The following is a 25417-nucleotide window of genomic DNA, read 5'->3' on the forward strand; positions in this document are numbered from 1 at the left end:
AGAGAATAAAACAAAAATATATACGTAAAAACCATCGCCGTATCCGTCCTGTAATCCAGAACTATACAAATTATTTATAAAAACATCCAAAATAAACCCATTTCTGTACTTTTATTTTAGTGTAAATATACTAATATAAAAAAATGCTATTTATACATTTTAAAAAGATCATTCTTTCATTTTTTGGCGGATCCATCAAACGTATCCTTCAGAGAAAACAAAGTATGCTTTCTATTCATTTCCGTTTCACTTCTGTTTTTCAGCATTTTAAGCGAATCCGTTTTCTGAACTGCTTGTTTGCCTTTCTCTCTCTCCCATTGTGTCCTGCCCACTGCGCCCACTTCGAAATAAAACCAGGTACAGAAATGGAATGGAAAACCAGATGAGAACGAATGGCTTCCCATTTTTTTCCAGTCTCCCATTGACCATAATATAAAAAAAGATACATTTTTGAACTGAAAATGAAAGCACAGCCGTCTGCGTTTTTCTTCCAGTGTTATCGGAACAAAAAAAGGAATGGAGACGGGAAAATTGAGAAACTGATTGAAACTGAAGGTCTCCAATTTCAATGTATTTCTATGGGCAAGAAAACAAAAAAAAAATGACCCTAAACAGTGTGTAAAAGATAGATGCTTTCCAAATTCAGATCTAATACATTTCTATGTGATTTTCGGATATTTCTCAAAGTATCCAGTAGGGGGAGGCAAAAACATCTTGCTGGAAGCATCCTCCCTTAGGAATGAGCAGTAGGGAGACAAGTTACTATACTAACCCTGACACTGCCCAAAGAAAGGAGAGAAGGAATAGTTCTCAAGGTCCCGGAGAAAGCAGAACAAGAGAGAGTCATGTTGAATCTCTTGCTATTTTAATACGAACCTTTCCAAGGGTCTGCATTGAGGACAAAAAGTCTGGAGTAAGAGGGGAAGTTCTTCACTAGAGACTGGGGGTCCCAGCCCTGGGAGAAGTGTCACTGGACTGCAAAGGTCCCTACATTGATCCTTTTCTGTTGAGTAGTCTAGTGTGACCTGTGCAACCTACTGTCAGCAGTATCACACCTTCACCGAGAAGATCTACTGTCTGGTTCTGGGTAAGGCTAATGATCTGTAGCTTCATGGCAACTTGGACTGTACACTCCTAGGACTGTGGGATAACCTCTAGGACAGAGCCATGGAAGTTGTGGATGAGACAGAGGCTTTACAACGCTTCTTTGAAGGTAAGGACAACTTTGTTAACTATCTCGAAATCTGCAGACCCAACCATGGAGAGCTTAGTTTTGGAGATGCTTATCCACAACGAGCTTGCTTCATATGTTGGAAACACAACTTCTTGAGTTGTATCATATGTCTTGAGTCACAGGTAGCTTCACCGTATAGAAAAACATAAGGAGACGAAGGGTTCAATATGAATTGAACATCAGGCCATGCATCTTGTAGCACCATTCATGAAGAGATATTGTCCTATGGAAGATTGCTGCGGGCATATTGAAAACTGTAACCGATAATGACCCGCAGGCAAAAATCTTGGTCCATATTAGTCATAGTCAACGAGAACTATTTTATGGTAAATGTTTTTGTTTCGATTAAACATATTTTCTTTGGCCCAAAACCTAAAAATTGTCAATCCAAGTGCTGAATTGCACCTTTGTCGCAATTTTGTAATGTGTCCTTCACGGACATATCGCTGATCTGTAACTCTGTGTCAGGTAACACACCTGGGGACGTTTATAGTTAGACTCTTGAAGGACAACTTCAGTGCCTCATATAATATAATATGCATATCCTACAGCCACCTTGTCTGATATTCACCATGACCAAGCCAAGGTAACGAAGATTATTCTTGGAAGAGATAAAGACGGCGAAAATCCGGTGTCAATTCTGTTTCGCATAATATTTCGTAAAGATGCGAGGAACGACCAATTTTATATGGTTTCGCTTTGAAAGTTAGAGAGCGTATCGGAAGCCGTGGCAGTCTTTTGGACAGATTAGCCCTGAGTACAATATGTGATTATTTATATTTTTTATGCAATATTTTTACTATTGTTGTTTATGGTTTATTACGCTAGTAGATAGTTTTACGCGCAGAAAAAATGTAATCTATTTACAAGGTTTATCTACAAAGCAGCTTAGTTGGTACGGCTAGAAAAAAAAAAAAGACTACCAGCAAAAATGTCACCTTTTGTTTTTCCAGTACGTAGATGACGTTTTCTCGGACTGTATTCAATTATACAATGTGTGTTCTTGGGAAATTCCATCTGCCCAGTAACAATAACGAATAAATTGGTTGTTAATTGAGAAAAATGTGTTCATTTAAAAAAAATGAAGGTTTATAATACTATAATGAATGTATCCCACACAATCACTGTAACTTACAGTCAAACTACTATTCCCTGAAAATAAGACATACCCTGAAAATAAGACCTAGCATGCTTTTCCAGAATTTTGGAGGATGCAAAAATGATCTCAGGCTTTTTGAGGATGCTTGAAATATAAGCCCTACTCCAAAATTAAGCCCTGCTAACAACTAATTAAAAAAGTCAATTTAAATAGTGTCCAGGCAGCTATACATATAAAAAAGTTAAACCTTTTTGAACAAAAATTAATATAAGACACTGTCTTATTTTCGGGGAAACACTGTATTTATATTACATGCCTTTGTGAAAACATGGCGACTTTTTTTTTTCTATTTGCGAGTGGTGCTATAACAGAGGCAGAACTATTGGGCAGTGAATACATTACATGACCTCTGTTCCTAATAGTGGAAAAAATTGCATTCAAATGATACATTGAAGTCAATGGAAGGAAAAATAGTGGATGTTTTTCTTACGGCACCAAAATGATTATTTCCTTAATTTTTGGGAGGGGGGGGGGTGTGAAAAGAAATCCTTAGAAAATAAATGATACTTATAGTTATATTTTAACAAAAGAGGTAAACTAGTAGAATGTACGTGTATATACATATATAATAGATGGCGCTTTAATATTCATTTATGAGGCTGTTTTGACGTCATTAGGTATAAACAAGGATGACGGCCCCCAATCTTCGTTTCTGCCTGAAGACATCAAAGCGTTAGGGCTTTGTTCTCGGAGTAGAAGCCAACTGTAGCTGTAGTTGTATTATAATGCAGCAGTGACCAGAATAGGAAAACACAAAGCCGTGGCGCTCGCCGGATGGTAAAGGATGCAGCGATGTCCTCGGAGCGTAGAAGGAAACACAATAAGGCGAAGTTCACACTAACAAATACGAAAAGGCGTGCGCAAAAGAGCATCATTCATTCCATAAATACACAACGGATACGCCTCAATGCGTTTGTCAATTTTCGGTTGCCTTTACTGTTTTGAAAGCCGGAATCCACTGTGAGCCTCCCGCATGCAGAATCCGGTCCGCCCGCTTAAGTACCGTCCTTACTGTGTGTTGCTGAACCATAATAATAACCATTAGGCCGGCCTCACATGGGCGTATTCACATGCACAATACACAGAGAATACAACAGTTTTATTTCAATGGCTTTGTTCACATTTCTGCATTTCGTTTGCGCAAAAAAAGTTCTATTTTTCTGTGTTTTTTGCGCACCAAAGGTCCCTATAGAAGTCAATGGGGGGGGGGGGTGCAAATGCATGTGTAATACGGAAGGACATACGTGAAATACTATGTAACTGCGCAGGAAAAAGACCACATCTGGAACACATTAAGACTAATTAGCCATTTCAATCACGCGTCTTTGTTTGCCGTGCGCAATTGAACATGTCTTGTGGGCCCAAAAAGTACAGTAAAATACGCCGATGCGCGCCCAAAAAAGCATCGTTCATTCCACAAAAACGATGCGCGCAAATGCGTGTGTGCCTGTGTGAAGCACAGGGTATGTATAATAGCCTTAGGGTATGTTCACATGTGGCGGAATAGCTGCACGGAATATCCCCAGCATTTACAGCAGCAGCAGTGTGAAAGAGATTTTAACCCCTTCACAACCAATGACGTACTGGTATGTCATGGAGCGTCGGGGTATGTATGAAGAGAGGTTACGTGGCAACCTCTCTTCATATAGTGCGGACGTCAGCTGTTTATAACAGCTGACACCTGCGGGTAATAGCTGCGAGCGGCAGCGCGGCCGATCGCGGCTATTAACCATTTAAATACCCCAAACAATGTTCGGGGGTCCCGCACAGCTCCCCCGCGGTGAGATCGGGGGAGCCATGCAGGTGTCATGGCAGCCGGGGGCCTAATGAAAGGCCCCAGGGTTGCCTTAACAGACTACCTATCAAGCCATCCCCGTGAGGTGGCTTGATAGACTGCCTGTCAAAAAGCAGTATGACGTAATGCTATAGCATTACATCATACTGCAGGAGCGATCAAAGCATCGCATGTTAACCCTTTCCAATCCAATTTGTATCCTGGTTTTCCTAGGGCGCTTACTCTTTTTCTGCCATTCTACAACAGCGCTATATGCTGGCTAAAGCCAGTACTACATGAGGTGACACGTTGGATAGGCTCCAACAGCAGAGAGGCTGGCAATATACAATAAGAGAACCCCAACGGACGTCTTCCAACATCGGAGCTGTACAGCCCTAAATCATAATGTCTTCAGAGGTCAGACAGTGGATTGGAAAGGGTTAAAGTCCCCCAGGGGGACTTCAAAGTAATGTAAAAAAATCAATAAAGTTTTTTTTAATTGAAAAAAAAAAGTTGTAAAAGTTTAAATCACCCCCCTTTTGCCATATCTATTATTAAAAAATCTAAATAATAAATTAAAAATATGTATTTGTTATCGCCGCGTCCGTAAAAGTCCGAACTATCAAAGTAGCACATTATTTTTCCCGGTCGGTGAACGTCGTCCGAAAAAAAAAATAAAGAACGCCAGAAATGCACTTTTCTAGTTACCCTGTCTCCCAGAAAAAACGCAATAAAAAGCAATCAAAAAGTCGTATGTATTCCAAATTGGCACTATCAGAAACTACAGAACATCCCGCAAAAAATGAGCCCTTGCTAAAGACTTGTGACAATATGGTAACTTAAAAGGGTTATCCCACCTTGTAAAATTGATGACTGCAGGATAGGTCAACATTGTAGAAAAAAGGGATAGGCCACCAATATCTCATTGGTAGGGGTCCACCACTTTGGATTCTCACTGATTTAAAGGGGCCACGACATTCATAGCGGAGCCACGGCCTCTTCAGTGCTCAGATGTAAACACTGAAAAAGTCTCAGCGCTTCTAGAAGTATCATAACACCTTCAATCAGCTGATTAGTGGAAATCCCGAGCTGCAGACCCCCTACCAATGAGATATTGTTGGCCTATCCTAGGATAGGCCATCAATTTTATAAGGTTGGATAAACACTATTGATGACCTAACATCAGGATAGGTCATCAATAGTTGATCAGCTGGGGTCCGTTGCTCGGGACCCCGACAGATCTGCTGAGTGGGCGCATGTTTTTAGCACCGCAAAAACCCAGAGGTCGGAGCAGAAGCCTCCATGCCGACCTCTGTGTAGTGGCCGCCACTTGCAACTGCAGGCACAGGTCCCATTGATTTCAATGAGAGCTGTGCCTGCAGTTACAAGCACCGGCCACTACATGGAGGTCGGAGTAGAGGCTTCTGCTATATTAATATCTAAGAGCTGCTGCAGCGTCCGAGGAGCAGGCCCCAGCCAAGGAGACAGCGGGGTAGGGTTTGGGCCTTGTCACAGTGGCTCTACCATCTTCCACCCGGAGGGTAACCAGAGACACGTCCAAGGGGCCGAGGGCAGGCTACTAAATAGGCAAACCTACTGGTGGATTAGCTTAGTCCTTTTGTCACGGGTGACGCCACCATTCCATCCTCTGTGGTGATACCAGTTGTTAGCAATAAAGAGTCCACACACAGGGAGTTAACTTTCAGAGCCAAACCGGAAATGGTCGGTGAGACTTGTTTACTTGCAATAATGTGCTACATTTCAGTAATACATACCAGAGGGGAAAACAGGGCAAAACTCAAAGTTGTGTGACAGGGAGGATTCACGGATAGACAAGAAAATCCACAGTACCAGTTATCTGTGGGTCCTGATCCCGGCGACACTCTTCCTTCTCTCTCCAGCTCTCCACAAGTCATCACTCACATTTGGAAAGGTGTGTGCTGCATGGCGGCTCCTCATTCTCTCTTTCAGTGTTTAAGGGTAACACTGGCATCTCCCGGGTAGAGCAGGCCCAGGGTAGGCTTTCCTCTCAGCCTCTTTCATTCTGGACCACACAGAGTTGAAGGTCTCACTTGCAGAGCTCCAAGCACTCTCTTACTGACAGACTAACTCCTTGCACACACCTTGCAATCACATATATACAGCACTATCACATGACTAACAAAAGATACATTTCCAGACATAACCCAGACAGTAACCCATTCAGTGCTGCAGAGGTGCAAAACACACCATATTCGTACACATAGAAGACACTGACAATACAGTAAGCACAAGTCAAATACATTCACACTGATGGAGGGGCCCCAATAACTCTGGGCCACTACACTGCCTAAAGAGGAAGTAACGTTTTAAAATATTGTGGATAATAGAAATCTAAACAGATCAGACTGAGGCCGGTGTCACATGACCGGACTTGAATAGCAGGTTCCGCGAGTGTATGATCCGTGGTAATACACAGGCAAACAAATGCATTGCTTTACGTAGTTCCCATCACATGAGCGTGTTGAAATTGCATAATCCACGTTTTATTTTACCGCAGAAATACGCAACATATTGCCCATTGTTCTCTATGGTAGCATATATACCTGCAGCCCATACGCAATTACAAGTGACGGTGCGGGATATATCAACAAAGAAAACAGGTACTGCGCAAGACCCCCTTGTCAAATACCCGGTCATGCGCCGAACAATTTCACGGACGTTCATAGGGACACGGTCGGGCTCACAGCAGTGAGCCCCCCGAACAAAGTGTTGAGGTGCTCACTGCAATCTTAACAGAAGTCGGATGGAGTCTATTAGAACACAATGGGAACCATCAGGATTCTTAGGGATCCATTAAAAAAAATGGATCTGCCATAGCTGTCCATCGCTCTGTTAGGAATTGACACTAATGTGAACTGATTTTTTTTTTGTTTTGTGAATGTTGTAATACTAATTTATTGAGATATTTAACCCTTAACACCTTAAGTACATGGCCTATTTTGGCGTTGAGGACCAAGCGATTTTTGGTAATTTTACCAAAATTCTTACATTCTTTTTAGGTTTTTCCACTTTTTTGCAATAAAACCCCCTTTTTTTTTGGAAATCTTTTTTTTTTTCTCTATAGCTGCATTCAAAGTCCTGTAACTTTTTTATTTTTCTATGTACGGAGTCCTATGAGGGCTTATTTTTTGCGAGATGAGCTGTAGTATTTATTGGTATCATTTTGGGGAATATACGGCTTTTGTGATCACTTTTATTGCATTTTTTGTGAGGCAAGATGCTAAAAATTAGCATTTTGCCTCTGTTTTTTAGCGGTTTTTTTACGCTTTTTGCCTTACAAAATAAAAAGCGTGTTCAAATTTTTGTACACGTCAGTACGGACGCGTCAATACCAAATATGTGCACTTTTAATTTTTTTAACCTTTTTTATGCTAATATTACAAAAAGCATAAAAAAGGGTTTTTCTTACATTTTTTTAACATTTTTCTTTTATTTACATTTTTCTTTTTTTTTTTACACTATTTGAGTCCTCTGAGGGACTTCCAGCACTTATGATCGCTGTGATAAGGCATGGCAGGGCCACTGCCCTGCCATGCCTTATTGCTTATACAGCGATCATAGGCATTGGCACTACAGGACGGGCGACAGCCCGGGTTCTCGCGATAACAGTCGGCTGAAGACACAGAGGGAGCGCACTCCCTCTGTGAACACTTTCCCTGCCGCCATCTACTTAGATCGCGGCAAGGAAGGGGTTAACAGCGGGGGGCGCATCCCGGATGCCCCCCTGCTGTTGCAGCGGGAGGCCAGCTATCACTGACAGCCGGCTCCCGCTGCGAGATAGCACGAGATCAGTCATGATCTCGCACTATCCTGATGACGTAAGGGTATGTTATTTTGCGGGAAGTACCAGCCTGCCATGACGTACCCTTTCATCATAGGGCGGGAAGGGGTTAAGGACCAAGCACAAGATGGGTATTCCCAATTTAAGCATTTATGGCATATGCATGCAGTATCCTGTTATCTATGGGGTAAACTCTGCGGCGCCTATTTTTTCCTACAGTGGAACTTGGAAAACAAATTATATTGCAGGACCTTCACTAAAATAATTGAGTGGACTTCACTTCTGGGCCACTCCTGCAAAATTGTGTGTTTCCCCATTTGAATTTTACTAGCATCTCTTAAAGGAACTGTCTAGTTTTGCAATCTTCTGAGCTGTTCCCTTAAAGGGCTTTTGTCATTACAACAAAACCCCGTCCACCTGCTCAGCCCAGCCTAAAATAAAAAAAGAGGACATACTCTCCTGTCCTGGAGCCCCGGAAAGCAGCTGAGAGCTGCCACCGGTATTGGCATCGACTTCCGGGTTGACGGCCTGGCGGAAGTCAGGTGTCATCTGCGGCTAATCAGAGGCCACAGCGTAACTGTACATGAGTCACTGTACATGCTCCTGGTAAACATGTACGGTGACGCTGCGGCCTCTGATTAGCCGCAGACAACACTTGACTTCCGCCAGGCCATCAACCTGGAAGTCCCTGCCGATACCGATGGCGCTCTCAGTAATAACCTGGAAAGGGGAAAAGGTAAGAGTTTCTAATCTGGATTCGCCATATCGTTTTATAAAGACTCTTGCACGCCAACCGTATTATGGCTGTAGACAAGAGAGCTGCAATATGGAATCTATAAAAGTCTATGGGGCTCGATTGTACTGGTGAAGGTTCCTTTTGTTGAAGTCATATGGAAAAGTCATGCCATGTTCCTTTGGATGCTGTATCACAGAGAAGATCGTCACGGCATGACTCGATATAGCAGCTTCTTGAGGTACCTGCAAAGTTCTTATGGCTCTGTAGTATGAACCCTTCAAGACTCCTTGTGCTTTGGGGCAACATCCATGTACTTGAGTCTTTAGGATCCTCAAGGGTTATGGAAAAGTGGAAGTGTATGGCTGAATGTATTTCTTCATGTTATGTTTTCTGCACAGCCGATCATCTACTAGAAATCCAGTACGTAGCTAATGGCTCAGGGGCCCGGGTGCAAAAGTTCATAATTTGCAGCAATCCATTTTCACCAAGGACTAATTCAGCCTCATGATTGCCTTCAAAGGGGTGATTGTAATTGTAAGACTGTATAGTAATAGGGACCCCCATAGTGGCCCCAGTAGTAATAGTGACCCCTATAGTGGTCCCAGCATTAATAGGGTCCCCCATAGTATCCCCAAGAGTAATAGAGACCCCGATAGTGGCCTTAGTCGCAATAGAGTCCACCATAGTAGCCTTAGTAGTAATAGGGTCCCCCATAGTGGCTTCAGTAGTAATAGGGTCACCTATGGTGGCCCCAGTAATAGTGACCCCCATATTGGCCCCAGTAGTAAGTGTCCCGTATATTGGTGGCCCCAGTAGTAATAGTGCCCCCCATGGAGGGTCCAGTAGTAATAGTGTCCCATATATTGGTCCCAGTAGTAATAGCGACCCTTCTATTGGCCTCTGGCCAGTCAGCATCGCTACAGGCATTCCACTCACCCAGCCTGCAGTTCTGGTCCGATGGTGGCAGCCATGCTTGCAGACACCGGAGGGGGTGAGAGGTCAGCGGTCACAAACTCTGCACTGCCGCTACTGGACTGCTGCTGCAGGCTGGGTGAGTGCAATGCCTGTTAATTTGCTGCACGGTCCGCGGGCCACATAAAATGAGGTGGCGGACCGGATTTGGCCAACATGCCTTGTGCTTGACTTGTGTGACCTAAGGTTACAGACTAATATCTGTCTGCTAAATCAATTGGAAGGTGTGAATAGAAGATATCTTTTAAGAAACAAAGGTCTTCCATGTTGGCTAAGAGTTCTAGTCCCTTGTGAACTTCTGGGTGAGGGAAGCAGTGACAACCCCTTTTGGGTGCAGTTCTGTGGTGCTTATGTGTAAAAGCTGTTGTTAAAGGGGTTTTCCAGATTTTTCCCATGTTTTCTTAGAAAGGAACACACCTCCCATTGAAAAATGCCAACAACAATCCTTGATGACCCTTTGTGGACGCACCGTAGGAAGAAAGACAAAAAAAAACATAATGTTCATAGTGGTTGTAATGAGAGATGAGCGAGCATACTCGGTAAGGCGATATACTCGAGAGAGCATCGCCTTTTTCGAGTACCTGCTGGCTCGTCCCTGAAGATTCGGGGGGGGGGGGGGGTTGCAGAGGGGATCGGGAAGGAGAGAGAGAGGGATCTCTCTCAGTCTCCTCCCCGCTGCCCCGCGCTGCCCCTCGCGCCCCCCCCCCCCGAATCTTCAGGGACGAGCCAGCAGGTACTCGAAAAAGGCGATGCTCTCTCGAGTATATCGCCTTACCGAGTATGCTCGCTCATCTCTAGTTGTAATGTAAAACTTTTTTTTTTAAAGTTTCACAAACACATTTTTAGAAAAAATGCCACCTTGCTGCTTTTCTATCACTTTAGCGAAACATGCCACGGCCAAATGGCAGCAGCAGCAAGTCAATAGGGAAGTATTAGCCTGCGGATGGCGGGTTTTGGTTGTTCTTTGCATTTGTCATATAATCTTTAAATCGGTGGGGGGGGGGGGGGGGGTGCAATCACAGCAGACTGTTGGTGGGACGTTTCTGCAGGACAGGAAAAATACCAAAGTGCAGATCAAAAGTGTGTGAATAAAAAAAAAGAAGACACCTGAACAACACAAAAACAAAAATGAATATAGAATAAAAAAAATGCTGGATTCTTTACATGTGGGGTTTTTGGGTAACAAATCAACAACAAAAAAAGTGCGTAAAAAGAAGCCTAAAGAGTATTTCTAGGCGAGCGAAGCCAAACCACAGATAGGCAACATAAGACAAACTGAAGGACATAGAGGCAGTCCAAGACGTTTCTATGGGGCCCTTACAGAATGTGGAGCCGGTATTGGTTAGCCCTATCCTCTTCACCAGGAGATAGTGAATACCTGTACAGGACTCCTATATCCGTCCGACTACGCTATAGTGCCCTCCAAAGAAGATGGAAATGATCGAAAACCAAATAAGGGCCCATTCACACCTGCGTTTAGGGCTGCAGTCACAGTTCTGTTTCTCAGTTGTATTTTGGAGCAGAAAATCGTAATTAATTAAAAGACAAATAAACGTTTCCGTTTTGATCCTCTTGATTTTAATGGGTTTAAAAAAAACAAAAAACGGACCAGGAGCGGGAAGCTTTCAGTTTGCTTCCACTCCATTAGGTATTCATTTCTTTTACAGGAACAGATAACGGTGAAGACTGCGCTAATTGTTCCTGTATAAAAACGGAAAGCTAATGGAGCGTAAGCAAACTGAAAGATTCTGTTCCTTTTATTTTTTTTAAATCAATGGAGTAAAAACTGAAACAATTTACACTTTTCTGCTCCAAAAATAGAATTGTGATTGAAGCCTTAAACGCCGCTGTGAATGGGCCCTAAAACAGAGTTTACCCCTTTGGTATCTTTTGGCCTCATTAAAGTCAGTGGTTTTTCTATGGGTGGCATTTGAATACTATTTTTGGATATTCTAAAGGAACCTAGGGACAGAAAATGTAACTTATATTAAATGTAGTCTGAACTTTCTTCCCAATTAGAAAAATTAACTACTGAAGACTGAAGGCCCATTTACATGCAAAGATAATCGTTCAAAAGATAGGTTTTGAGCGATTGTTTTGCATAAACTGCTAATGGACGCCAATGTCCATTAACAGCTTATTACCTTCACTTGTATGTAAACGAGCCTGTGGAGCTGTATGCAGAGAACAGCAGGTGGTCTATTCTCTGCATTCAGCTCCTATGCTCTGCTGCAGGGCTGCAAGCTGAATACAATGTAATCAGTGTTCCCGTGGAGAATACAGCACCATAGACAGCAAACACAGCATGCGGTCTGTGTTATCTTCTGTCCGGCTGAGCCATGGATTTTATGCTCATATAAAAATCATCATTCAGCCGAAGAGGAAAAAGTGGGAGCACTTACACACAGTGAAGGTAATAGTTGCTATAGAAATCTGTTTTGCCACATGCAAATGAACATGTCTTGTGGGCAGAAAAAGTACAGTAAAATACCCCAATGCATGCGCAAAAAAAAGCCTTGTTCATAGCTCAAAAATGCGCAACAACACATATATCCGTGTGAAGCTCACCTTGGGGTCCGTCTACACCACATGATTTATCGTTTGAACGAGCGATGTCCGCGTTTGCTCTCATGCAGACTGGCTATACAGGTAGGTACATCATTGGCTCGTTCGGTCTCTCACATTCGCCGTATAACTGAATGAGCGCAGTTTAACCAAACCATAAGTGAACGATTTCTATGCCTACATAAAGTGAAAAACTAATTTAAAGAAGTGAACAATTTAACGTTCATCAATTCTTCATTGGCTACGTTTGAACGATTCTCACTCATTTGAATGATTTTTTTTGAGCGATGCGTTCTGTGTAAAATCATTGGTTTCATGGTTCTCCGTTTTCACTCACTCTCGTATCGCACGAAAATTACGCGATTTTATCGCCAGTGTAAAGGCCCCCTTAAGCAGTTGATCTTCAACTAGTGGTTACTGTAACATTTTGCATCACAAGTTGATATTTTTTTTTGCTCATAAGTAGTTTTTGTAAATTCTCTCCTATGATTCACATCCAAGGTAGGGGCAGGGGTGGGGGTGGGGGGGGGGTATGTTATAACTGTAGAGGGGCTGTCAGGATCTGATCGAGTTCAGGTGTTTTCTGGGATACAAGGTCAGAGCGGTTGTATTAGAGAATGCAGGTTGTTTGTGACTGTTTATAGTACCTGACTAGCTGCATCATATTGGTGGAGAGGTGCGAGGTGAGCTTGGTTGACCCTTGGCTGGCATTTCAATAGAAACTGGGCCCTCTGGAGGGGAAGAGTTACGGCAGTCTGCAAATATGTGGCATCCCCAGCTCTCAGCTAATTTATGAGATAAGAGGTTGTTAAAAAAAATGGGTATTGGAAAAAATGTTTAGAGAAAAAGAGAAAAGTTGGGGGAGGTGAGCCGCTCGGATATTCCAGGAGAGGCCATGTGTGCGAAGTGTAACCCCTTCATTCCATAGTCGGCCCGAACACGGAGGACTTTTTATCTTTTTCGGTTTCAGCTGTTTCAAAAAAGCTCCAAGTTTGGACACTATAAACTAACAACGTGGGATCAGCACAGATTAATAAGGCCCGCCTGGGTATATAAACCATCTAAATCATATGTTGTTTATAGAACAAAAGCTAGTTGGGATTTTAAAGAGGATTTATCAGATTTGATGAAATTCCCTCAAGCCAAGAGATTTAAAGATTTTGGAGTATAAAAATATCTCCAAATTCCAACAATTCATGGAGTATATTAATTTCCTTTTGCCCCAAAATAGACTTTTATGAAAGGTTAAACAGGCATGTCGTAAGAAGTGCAGTAAGCCAGTCAAGGACCTGCAATGAATAGGAGGCTGCAAGTGTCCGGCCAGGGGCATAACTATAGGGGATGCGGTTGCACCCGGGCCCAGGAGCCTTAGGGGGCCCATAAGGCCTCTCCTCTCCATATAGGGAGCCCAGCACTACGAATAAAGCATTATAGGTTGGGGCCCTGTTACAGGTTTTGCATTTAGGCCCAAAAGCATCAACATATGCCTCTGTGTCCGGCCATTCTCCGATGAACTCAATAAGGGTTATGGACAACCTTTCTGGCCGTGTTGATAATTGCGATTTTCTTTTCTTTAGCTTACCAGAACTTTCTTCATACATGATCACTCATATGTACTCAGCAAATGAACATTACAAAGAAATCACAGAAAAAGGACATAGCAATTAAAAAAATCAAAGAGGACGGCCCTACTTACAGATACAAAATACTAGGGCAGGAATAGACACCACATCACCCAGCATGCAGATGGGCAGATTGCTATATAGAGGAGATTGTATAGGTGCAAAATACTGATGAACAACCGCTCATACACCTACCACATATTGGAGGATGGCTGCTTAGTATTTTATTTGCACATACATAAAGCATACAAATGGTACCAGTCCACTGATACGTGGCGCACCATACAGGCTTATAACCTATTAGTGATGCCACATAGGATTCAGCCCAGCGGGTTGCCCTGCTCTTCAAGAATGAACCATGCTAGTTCTGACACCCCCTGGCAGTTAAAGCCAGGCTACTTCCTGCAAATAACCAACAACAAATACAAGGAATTGGTTAATGTTTTGGCCATTATACGTAAGCTTGCAACCTATGTCAAGGGTCCTTGTTTTCATGTGAATCTCTACACTAACATTGCAAATAAATTACAGAAAAGAGACATATCAATTTAAAACCTCACAGAAGGCGGCCATATTTACTGGAATACTGGTACAAAATACAAGGGCAGGTATAGGCCCCACATCCCTCAGCATGCAGATGTGCTATATGGAGTAGATTGCATGGGTGCAAAATACTGATGAGCAACCACTACCACATATTGGAAGGGTGCTTAGTATTATACTTGAACCAGTATGATATCATATGCCAGAGGCAATAAACCCTAAAGTGGGACTTTTTAAATTATATAGTAAAAAAGATCACACTATATATACGCTTTTTGTGCTGTTAGTATTATACTTGCACATACATAAGGCATACAAAGGGTGCCAATCCACTGATCCATATAGTGCTGAATCATATATGGCGTCCCCAATAGTTTATAAGCCTGCATGGTACCCTATATAGATCAGAGGAGCTGGTATGCTTTGTATGCCGTATCTACCGTGTTTCCCTGAAAATAAGACAGTGTCTTATATTAATTTTTTTTTTCAAAAAGGTTTACCTTTTTTTACATGTATAGCTGCCTGGACACTATTTAAATTGACTTTTTAAATGAACTGTTAGCAGGGCTTAATTTTGGAGTAGGGCTTATATTTCAAGCATCCTCAAAAAGCCTGAAAAATCATTTTGCATCCTCAAAAATTCTGGAAAATCATGCTATGTCTTATTTTCAGCGTATGTCTTATTTTCAGGGAAACAGGGTATGTGCAAGGATAGTACTAAGCAGCCATTTCCCTCAATATGTGATAGGTGTGTCAGTGGTTGCTCAGTAGCAATCTGCCCGTCTGCAGGCTGTGGATTGGGGTGTCTATACCCGCCCTTGTATTTCGCATCGGTATACCTGAAATTTTAAGCTAATGAACAACATCAAACTTGAGATACTTGACTAAAGCTAGTGCTCATAAATACATATAATTCAAAAACATTAGTGCTACAAATTACTGTAGTTTCATATTGTAACTCAGTCCTTACAGTGCATGTCCACCTCGGACCACTTTAGCTCCAACATTCGAGCGCTGGTTAACTGAATGATTAGTGAACGAGCCAACGATAATTTTTATGGCTGCGTAAAATGAGCAACGAATGAAAAGTGACCGATTATCATTCATCATTCAGTCGTTGGCGTGCATTTAGACCGTACAATTATCGTTCACCTTGGCTTATTTCAGCTATTTTTTAAATTATAATCGTTCTGTCTAAAAGCAGCTTTAGGGCGCATTCAGATGATCGTATATCATCTGGGTTTTCACGCCGGCCGATATACAGCGAGCGTCCCTCTCTGCAGGGGGAGGAGGCTGGAAGAGCCAGGAGCAGTGCACTGAGCTCCCGCCCCCTCTCCACCCCTCGCCACTATTTGCAATGGGAGGGGGCGGAACAGAGTGGAGCTACGCCCGGGAACTTAGCTCTGCCCCGTCCCGTCTGAATGCACCCTTAGAGTGGAATAAAAAAATTATGGCGGCCTGTAGCTACCATTAGTGGACATTCACACAGGTGCGTTTGATTTCGCTCAGTGAAATATGACCAATTTTGCTGTGAGGCCAAATTCACACGGCCAAGAAAATCACGCAAGATTTGTGTGTTCTGAGATGCACAAGTCTCATGCGAATATGAATCTCATTCTTTTGAATGGAGTCATATTCAGCAGCGATGCGGTGAGGAAACAAATCGTGGCATGCTCTAACTTTTCGCGTTCCTCGGACCGCTTCGCCCATTACTTTCAATGGTACCTTTAATGTCTCGCATGCTCAACGATGCGAGGTTTCACAGTGAAATCAATAGGAAACACTTCCGATCCTCTATCGAGTATGAAACTCCCACAGGAGGATCGGAACTTCACAGACGCGATGCAAGGCGTTTCTGCCTGAAAAGCGCCTTGCATCCTTGAGTAAATTGCATGTTCACGAGCACATGTGTGTCGGTAGCCTGATTGTATATATGTTTCACATGATTTTTTGTTGTGTTTTTGCTTTTTTAACGTGTGCCATGCGCGTGTAATGCGGAAGGCAGTCCAAATGATGTCAATCAAAGCACCCATTGAAGTCAATGGGTGCATGAATAAAATGAAGCGCACACGCATACCATGCGTGTGAATTCTTTTTTTTTTTTCCACACATCCACTGACTTGAGTGGGTGAAAACACACAAAAATAGGACATGCTCCTCTTTTTAACATGGACCATCAGTCAATGGAAGGAAAAAAAAAACGCATGTGGTTGACTGCATTCACTTTAATGGGTCTGAGTTTTGTCAGTTGCAAACTTGGATGGAATCTGGACGTTATACTCAGAGGCGTAAGTTGAAGCTCCCGGGCCCGGATGCAAAACCTGTAACGGCGTCCCCAACTATAATGCTTTATTCATAGTATTGGGCTCCCTATATGGGGAAGAGAAGCCTTATGGGCCCCCTAAGGCTCCTGGGCCCGGGTGCAACCGCATCCCCTGCATCCTCTATAGTTACACCCCTGTTATACTAGTCCATGTGAACAGACCCTTGGCTGGAGTGTAGGAGCGCACTGTATATACATTGACCTCAATAATAAAACCACATTCATCCTGCTCTCCGACTATCGTTTAACTCTACCGTATGTATATGTCACTCTATTAAAGACAAATGGAGCTCTGACCCGTCTAACAATATATTAGGAAATAATTCAGCACAGACTTGAAATCTTGTGTTCAAGGATGGATATTCACTTGAAGCATACCTTCCATGGAAAGTTTTACTGGTGGTCATGAAATTCACGGCAAACATCCATCAAGTTCACTGCTCATAGAGTTAGCTATTTCATCCAAGACAAAACTCCCAATGGAAGTATGGTTCCTACTTACGGAGGGAAAAAATTCCTTTCTGACATGACAAGGGAGTATCCCCTGCATCAGATTACCGCCATACTTCTTCTTTTATCACCTTGTGTCCATCCATAGACAAGATTTATGGAGACAAGCACATTCCCTTTCCAGCAAGCACCAGTAATAGAGTACCAAGTAATATCACAGGAATAAGACCCTTGTGCTGCTCTAGCAAACACTCCCTTTCATACATGGCCCCCGCTGACCGTTGGCAGGCCAACATGTAAGCGGTGAGAAGATGAGACTTCCCGTTTCACATTTCACAGCAGCTGGATGACCATGTTGGAAACTGGCAACTACCACCATACGTTCCTGCAATCTTGGTGGAATCTAAGATAAGAGTTAGCAGTTGCTTTGAAGCTGCGCCTTCTCACTTTGTCGGTTTTAATTGTACTGCAATTTGCTGCCTTGTTTGCTAAAAACGTTATTAAGTTATTAGTGACCTGTGCAACCTTCCTGCAGCTGCTTATACATTGTCATCCCCTTGGCACTGGCTACAACATGGATACCACTGCCTCTTTCTTTTATTCTGAGCTCCCTTCACTTGTTCCTTTCTTCTCAGTGCTACAGTACTATTTACTCGTGGGTCATCCATGATGCTCATCTATTAAGAATGGTTGGAGCTGATCTTCCACATCCCAAAATCTTACCAAGTCTACAATGAATCTTAAAGGGCTTCTCCTACTGCTATGTAATGATGACCTATCAATAGCAGGTCGGTGGGGACCATAGCTCAGGACCCCTGGCTAGTGTTGAGTGAACCGAAACAGTTAAACCCTGTTTTGGGTCTAACCTTGCTAAAAGCTCTGTTTTGCATGAACCCGAACCTGGGCAGTTTGTCTTGGCTTAAAAGGAAGGAGGAAAAGAAGGAAGGAGAAAATGATCTTTTCCCTTCTTTTTCCCTTTCCTTTTCACCTCTTCTTTTTCCCTTATTTTCTCTTTCCTTCTTTCTTTTTCTCTCTTCTTTTTCACCTTTTCTTTATCTTCTTCACCTTCTTTATCTTCTTTTCTTCTTCGTCTTCTTTTCTATTGCTTCTTTTTTTCCTTCTTTTTATTTCATCTTCAAAATAATCACAATTCTCTTACTTTTTCATGGATGTAGCTGTATGAGGGCTTGTTTTTTGCGGGACGAGTTGTATTTTCCAATGCTACTATTTAATGTATCATATAATGTACTGGAAAACTTTTAAATTGGTAGAATGTAATGAAAAAAAAAAACGTAGTTGCGCGATCTTTGGGGTGCCTTGTTTTTACAGGCAAAAATGACATCATAACTTTATTCTGTGGTCAGTATGATTATGACTAGAGATGAGCGAGCATACTCGCTAAGGACAATTACTCGATTGAGCATTGTCCTTAGCGAGGTTCTCCCCGCTCGGAAGAAAAGGTTCGGCTGCCGGCGCGGGTAAGAGGTGAGTTGCGGCAGTCAGCAGGGGGAGTGGGGGGGGGGGGGAGAGGAAGAGAGAGATCTCTCCTCCGTTCCTCCCAGCTCTCCCCCGCAGCTCCCCGCCCACCACCGGCAGCCGAATCTTTTCCGAGCGGGCAGGTACTCGCTAAGGGCAATGCTTGATCGAGTAATTGCCCTTAGCGAGTATGCTCACTCATCTCTAATTATGACGACACTAAATGTATCTTTTTTTGCTATACTATTAAGAAATAAGATATCTTTAAAAAAAAAAAAAGAAATTCTGCCACCATCTTCTAACACCCATAACTTCTTTATCTTTCCGTTGATGGCCTCCATGCGTGTCAGGGCTTCTTTTTGGAGGATGACCATTAGTACCATTATACTCCAATGGTGGAGTACATATGACTATTTGATCCCGTTTTACAAGATGGGGTAACCCAAAAGCATATTTCTGGCATTGTGTTTTTTTTTCTATGTTTTTTGTGCAGGATAAATAATGCATTGCTTTGGTAAATCGGATTTTTACAGATGCGACGATTCCAAATGTATTTCTATTGTTTTGAATTTTTAAATTCTAAATACGGGGAAAAGTGAGTTTATAAACTTATCTTTTAATTTTTTACAATCATCAAAAGGTTTTTCCTCTTATTTTTACTTTTATATTTTTTTAGTCCCATAAGGGGATTTGCACTTACAATCTTTTGATCGCTTATATCATATACTGCAATACTTTAGTGTTGCAGTATATGGTATTTCCGCAGGCATTGTATTTAGATGTGCTGTAGAAATACATGGCAGCCGTGGGACACTGCAATGTTTACAGTGCTATCTACCCAGGACTGCGACGGTAACAAGAGGGCATCCACTATGTCTAGAAGAAAGTAGGTTTCATCACCAACACAGAAAAGGGTTCTTTACTGTAAGAGCAGTTAGACTGTGGAACTCTCTGCCTGAGGATGTGGTGATGGCAAAATCCACAGAGGAGTTTAAAAGGGGACTTGATGTCTTTCTAGAGGTGAAGGATGTTACATGATATAAATCTTAGGTTAATTGTTAATCCGGGTATACAAGCAGGTAGGAACTATTAGGGGTTGATCCAGGGAACAGTCTGATTGCCATTAGGGAGTCTGGAAGGAATTTTCCCCCAAAAGGGCTAATTGGCTTCTGCCTCTTGTTTTTTTTTTTGCCTTCCTCTGGATCAACAACATAGGAGGATAAACAGGCTGAACTAGATGGACATTGTCTTCATTTGGCCTTGCATACTATGTTACTTCCAGTGCTGTCCACACTGACAGCAGGTCCAGCACATATCTCTCATTATGACTTTAGCTACATTTGTAAAAAAAAAAATAAAAATAACACTTTCAATTCACAATTTTTTTTGTCAGTTTCGCTCCTTTTTGCCATTAGCACATCTATTTCTCAAGACGTCTTTGGCACTCTAGGTGCACGTTCAGGGTGGTGGTTGTGTCCAATATTTCTTCACCTACCATTCACATTTGTATGTCTGTATGTTATCACAGTTAAGATAAACTTTGCTATATCGGTCCCGTTACCTCTAGTGCGTCTTCCCATAATAGGGTGCATACACTAAAGGTGTTGTACAAGAATTGGGGCGTAAATTACGCCTTCAGTTAAGAAAAATTTACTAGTGATTTACCCCAAGAAGAAGAGATACTACTGGGTAATTCAGTTGTGACTAACACAACAAGTAGTACACCTGCTCAGCCATTACAGAAATGTATGACCTTTATTGGGAAAAGTGGTTGAAAAGTGATTGCTTTTGACAGTGTGAATTAAAATAAAGTGCAAGTGTTATAATTTAAAGGGATTTTCCCAGAATAACAAGTTATCCCCTATCCACAGAGTAACTTACTAATCGGTGGGGGTCCCTTGCCGGTCCCGAAAATGGGACTCCCATGTCCATTCTCCTGTCACTGCTTGGGTTGCCTCTTCCCCGTCAGTGACATAGTAACATAGTATGTTAGGCTGACTGAAGACGATGTCCATCTAGTACAGCCTGTTGATCCAGAGGAAGGCAAAAAAAAAAAACAAGAGCAGGAGCCAATTATCCCTTTTGGGGGAAAATTCCTTCCCAACTCCCTAATGGCAATCAGACTAATCCCTGGATCAACCTCTGATAGTTCCTACCTGCCTGAATACCCAGATCAACATCCCTCTGGTCTCCTAAAATCTATATCCTGTAATATCTTTCCGCTCTAGAAAGACACCTAGTCCCCTCTTAGGGCTCATGTCCACGGGCAAAATATGATTTAAGATCCGCAGCGGATCTCCCGCGTGCGGATCCGCATCCCATAGGGATGCATTGACCACCCGCGGGTAGATAAATACCCGCGGATCGTCAATAAAAGGGATTTAAAAAAAAATGGAGCATGGAAAAATCCGGACCATGCTCCATTTTCGTGCGGGTCTCCCGCGGGGACGGCTCCCGCGGGCTTCTATTGAAGCCTATGGAAGCCGTCCGGATCCGCGGGAGACCTAAAATAGGAATTTAAAGTATTTACCATCCGGCGCGGGCGGGGAAGGTCAGCTGTTCCTCACGGCCGCATCTTCCTTGCTTCGGCTCGGCGGATGTGCCCGGCGCATGCGCGCGGCACGTCGGCGACGTGCCGGCGACGTGCCGCCGGCGTCAGGAATTCATCCGCCGGCCGAAAATGAAGATCCGGCCGTGAGGAACAGCTGATCTTCTCCGCCCGCGCCGGATGGTAAATACTTTTAAATTCTTATTTTCGGCGCTCATGTCCGCGGGGCAGGAGGGACCCGCTGCAGATTCTCCATGGAGAATCTGCAGCGGATCTGATTTTCCCCGTGGACATGAGGCCTTAAACTCCTCTGTGGATTTTGCCATCACCGGTGACGTCACTCTGAGTGGAGCGCTGGCTGAGCATGTGCGGTCAGCACTCCATTCACTATCAATGGCTGAGATACTTGAGCGGCACCTGCTTGGGTATTTCAGTCACTCCCATTGAATTGAATGCAGCGCCAACTGCACATACTCGGCCAGCGCTCCATTCAGAGTGACGTCACGTTTGGGAAAGAAGCGACCCCCATAGTTACAGGAGAATGAGTTCCATTTTTGAGATCGGCGGGGGTCTCATTGGTGAGACCCCATTGATCAGCGAGTTCTTCCTTATCCTGTGAATAGGAGATACCTTGTTGCTCTACGAATACCTCTTTTAAGGTTGTTTTTTAAGTCATGACTAACACAACAGTTTGGCAACCACATGGAATTACCCTATGCCTCACCAGACACTTTTGAAAAATGTCTAGGAAAGGCAGTAAGTTTATACATTTAGAGATTTCAAAAAGTCGCTAAAATTTTGCGTAATCTTAGACCGCTCTCACAGTCGCCTGTGCCGACACGTACCACGCATGGGGAGTACGCAGAAATACGTAGTACAATGCATAATCCACATACAATAGCTTGCCAAGAGAATATTCTGTGCCACAGTTTATTTGGCTTTTTTTTTGCCCGTGCATTTCGTGTGCTGAGAGTACATGTAGATAGCCCATTAGTCCAGTATATATTGCTTTTCTCTTATGACGAGGTGGCACCAAAAATAATTCTGCACGGGGTGCCATCTAACCCAATGCTTTCCGCCTCTTTGTTCTATTTTTACAACAGAGAGATGGAATAAAACAGTTCCTTTTTTTACCATTGACTTTAATGGGATTTGAAAAAAAAAAAAAACCGAAAAGAAGCAGAAAACTTTCCATTAGCTTCCATTCTGTTACATTATCATTTTTTTTAAAGGAACGAATAGCGCAATCTACGGAGCTATGTGTTCTGTTAAAAAGAAAAAAATCGAAAATGGAATGGAAGCAAACTAAAAACTTTAATTTTTTTTATTTTTTTAAACCCATTGAAATTGGAGTAAATCAATGGAGTAAAAATCCAGAACCGATTAATTCCGTTTTTAATTCTGTCTCCCTGCTGCAAAAAAAACAGAGACCGAAAGCCTGAAGGCAGAATGAACGCTGGTGCGAACGAGCCTACAGAGAATATATTTTGCTCTTTCAGATTAAACAGACATGCTTCATACAAGACATTGCCATGTTAGGGGATTTCTGCTATCCATCGTCCCTAGGGCTCTATATCTACAGATGGCAGATATGATAAGTTAATGGATAGTCACACGATGTTTTATGACTTGAGACGAGCAAATACCACTTTGTTCACTTAATTGTGTTTTCTTTGCTAGTAAAAACGGAAGAGTATTTAAGTATATAGTGAAGCCATAATGTAACATTGTCCAATAACAGAGGTGCGGCTTTACGAGATGTGGATACTAGTAACACTGTGATCTGTAAGGACAGGTATTCTGTAGCGGAGCCATCCTTTGTCACATTCATACATGTCCTATTAGCCTGTTAGAATATTATCTTCGCCAGTCTAAGCGTATGTTTACATGTAGCAGAAATGCCGCAGATTTGCCACTGTAGTAAATTCCGCAAAAGACATATAGTCAAAATCCGCACCTTTGGCCACTTCTGCATCACCTGACCAGTGGCGCTGCACTCACTAGTGGCCGCCAGGTAAGGAATTGCTGACAGTGCAATGACCTCAGAGGTGCGGGAGCACAGTATCATCTGAAATGGCGCAGATTTTGACTCTGTTTTGGATGCAGAATTTGCCGCTACGTAAATTCTGCAGCATTTCCACTACATATAAACGTACTGTAAGGGCTCACCTTTTGTATTGAGCTATAATAGGCTTACTGTAGAGGTCTTTAAGGCTTTTACTGTATTTCTGTATGCCTCCAGTTTCGTATGGAGACATATAGAGAGTTTTTCTATGATGTTGCATGCAAATCCGACAAAAAAGGTGACATGTTCCATCACATACTCTATATATGGAGGTATCTTTCCCTAGTGAAGCATGGTTCCTAGGGGAGCATATATTTACGTATATACAGAGTCTGATGGAGCTTGTATTGTAATGCATAGAGGCTATGCGGCTCCATACTAAGAAGTCTATATGGCCTCCGTGGACTACTGTACCGGCTCAGTTCAATGAGCTCGAGTGTGTGCATGAGCCTGAAATACTGTGAGTGTGGACCCACTGGCTTATCCAAGTGGTGCCTGGTCATTCATCCTTTAACCCTTCTTTTAAGAGGGTCTGATCTTTACTGTAGGGAACGTCCTGGACATTACCTCTGGAGTAGTCTCAATACAATGAGAGCTGACCTGGACAGGACAAAGGCACTGGAGTGTGGTATCAAAGGATCAGACTAGGACTGAGTCAAGACAACAGGCCAAGGTCAGGACAGGCAGAGTCCATGCAATATGATAAACAAGCACAAGGTCAGGACAGGTGCCTTTCATGCAAGATCTAGCCAGTTAACAGGCTGAGGTCGGGACAGGAAGAGTATGGGAAAGCTGGATATTCAGGCAGAAGCTCAAAACAGAGAAGCAAGCTGGATACATAAACCCCATTCACTGAAACGCTAGAAGCCTAATATTCTAGTATATTTTAGTGAAAGGAGATGCCTTAGATAACCTGGGAAGGGCTAGGATAGGCTGGGGACAGGAAAGCTGGTCGGGTGCTGGAAAGCAGAGGCAGCAGCAGTAGGAATGGTGCGGTGTCTTGCACACAAGAGATTAAGGAAAGGAGGTTGCCATTGGCCATGGGCGTTGGGAGATGGGGGTAAGAGGAGGTGCTGCCGACTGTGGCCAGTAGCCATAACAGAGTCCTAGATGTGTCATTCTCACTGGGGTAGATGTAGTAAAATTAGTGCATAGACAGAGTGGGGATGTGGCCTACAGGTTCCAATCAGATTCCAACTCTCATGTATTCCTTTATATTCCATATGTCTTATTTACTAGTTGTCATTATTACAATGATAGCATTTAACAATAACAGTCAAAGAATGTCACTTATGGGAGAATACGCCGCCATGATGACTCCTACTGCAATGAGATCTGGTTTCCATTGAAAAATCATTTAAATCGAACCGTAATATCTGCATTATGCGCTGATCGTACGGACTAGTACACCGGGAAAAAGGACAGAAAAGTTACTGAATGTGAGCCAAATTCACTAAATTGTTGCAGACTTGTGTGCAAATGTGATGCAAGTCAGGGGCATACCTAAAGGCTCAGGGGCCCGGGTGCAAAATGTCAGCTCGGGCCCCCCTCCCTGGCCCCGTATCTATGCCTGAGGGCCAATGTCCATGTGCGGATTTTATTTATAAAATCCGCACGTGGCCCCCGCACGGGAGATCCGAGCATCTTGCTGCCCATAGGGATGAATTGGCATTGGTAGGGCAGCTAAAAGCATGCAGATGGGATTCCCTCCCGGTTTGCGGGTCACACGTACAGGAAGAAATCGCAGCATACACCATTTTCCTGTGGATCTGCCACACGGACGGCTCCTGCGGCTTCCATTGAAGCCTATGGAAGCTGTTCGTATCCGCCGCACCGCCGCAGCTGTTTTTGTACTGTGCCGCGGATACGCAGGAGAACAGGAGATTTTTTAAAATATTGGTGCGCATGCACGTGGCACGCTGCCGGTGTGCCGAGCACGTCCGCCGACCGGAAGAAGATCCGGACTGCCCAGAGGAGAGCCCCGCAGCGTCCAGAGAGGTAAGTATAATGTATTTTCTCTCTCCATGTCTGCAGGCATGTACGGATTTCACCATGGGATTCAGCAGTGAAATCCGTGCGTGCAAGTGGACATGAAGCCAAGGAGTGAGAGAGATAGGAGAGAGAGAG

At 43.2% G+C, this 25417-nt stretch overlaps 1 protein-coding gene across 1 annotated transcript in view; it reads left to right on the plus strand.

Annotated features, from left to right (window-relative positions):
* Positions 1-828: 828 nt before the first annotated feature.
* The window catches only part of MYRF (myelin regulatory factor), a 161331-nt gene continuing 136742 nt past the window's right edge, over positions 829-25417 (plus strand). The window contains exon 1 of the mRNA XM_066583152.1: positions 829-1213. Within this exon, the coding sequence (XP_066439249.1) occupies positions 1168-1213 (46 nt within the window). The 5' untranslated portion in view covers positions 829-1167. The remainder of the gene's footprint in view (positions 1214-25417) is intronic.

Source organism: Eleutherodactylus coqui, chromosome 11, assembly GCF_035609145.1.
Source record: "Eleutherodactylus coqui strain aEleCoq1 chromosome 11, aEleCoq1.hap1, whole genome shotgun sequence".
Lineage (NCBI taxonomy): Eukaryota > Metazoa > Chordata > Amphibia > Anura > Eleutherodactylidae > Eleutherodactylus > Eleutherodactylus coqui.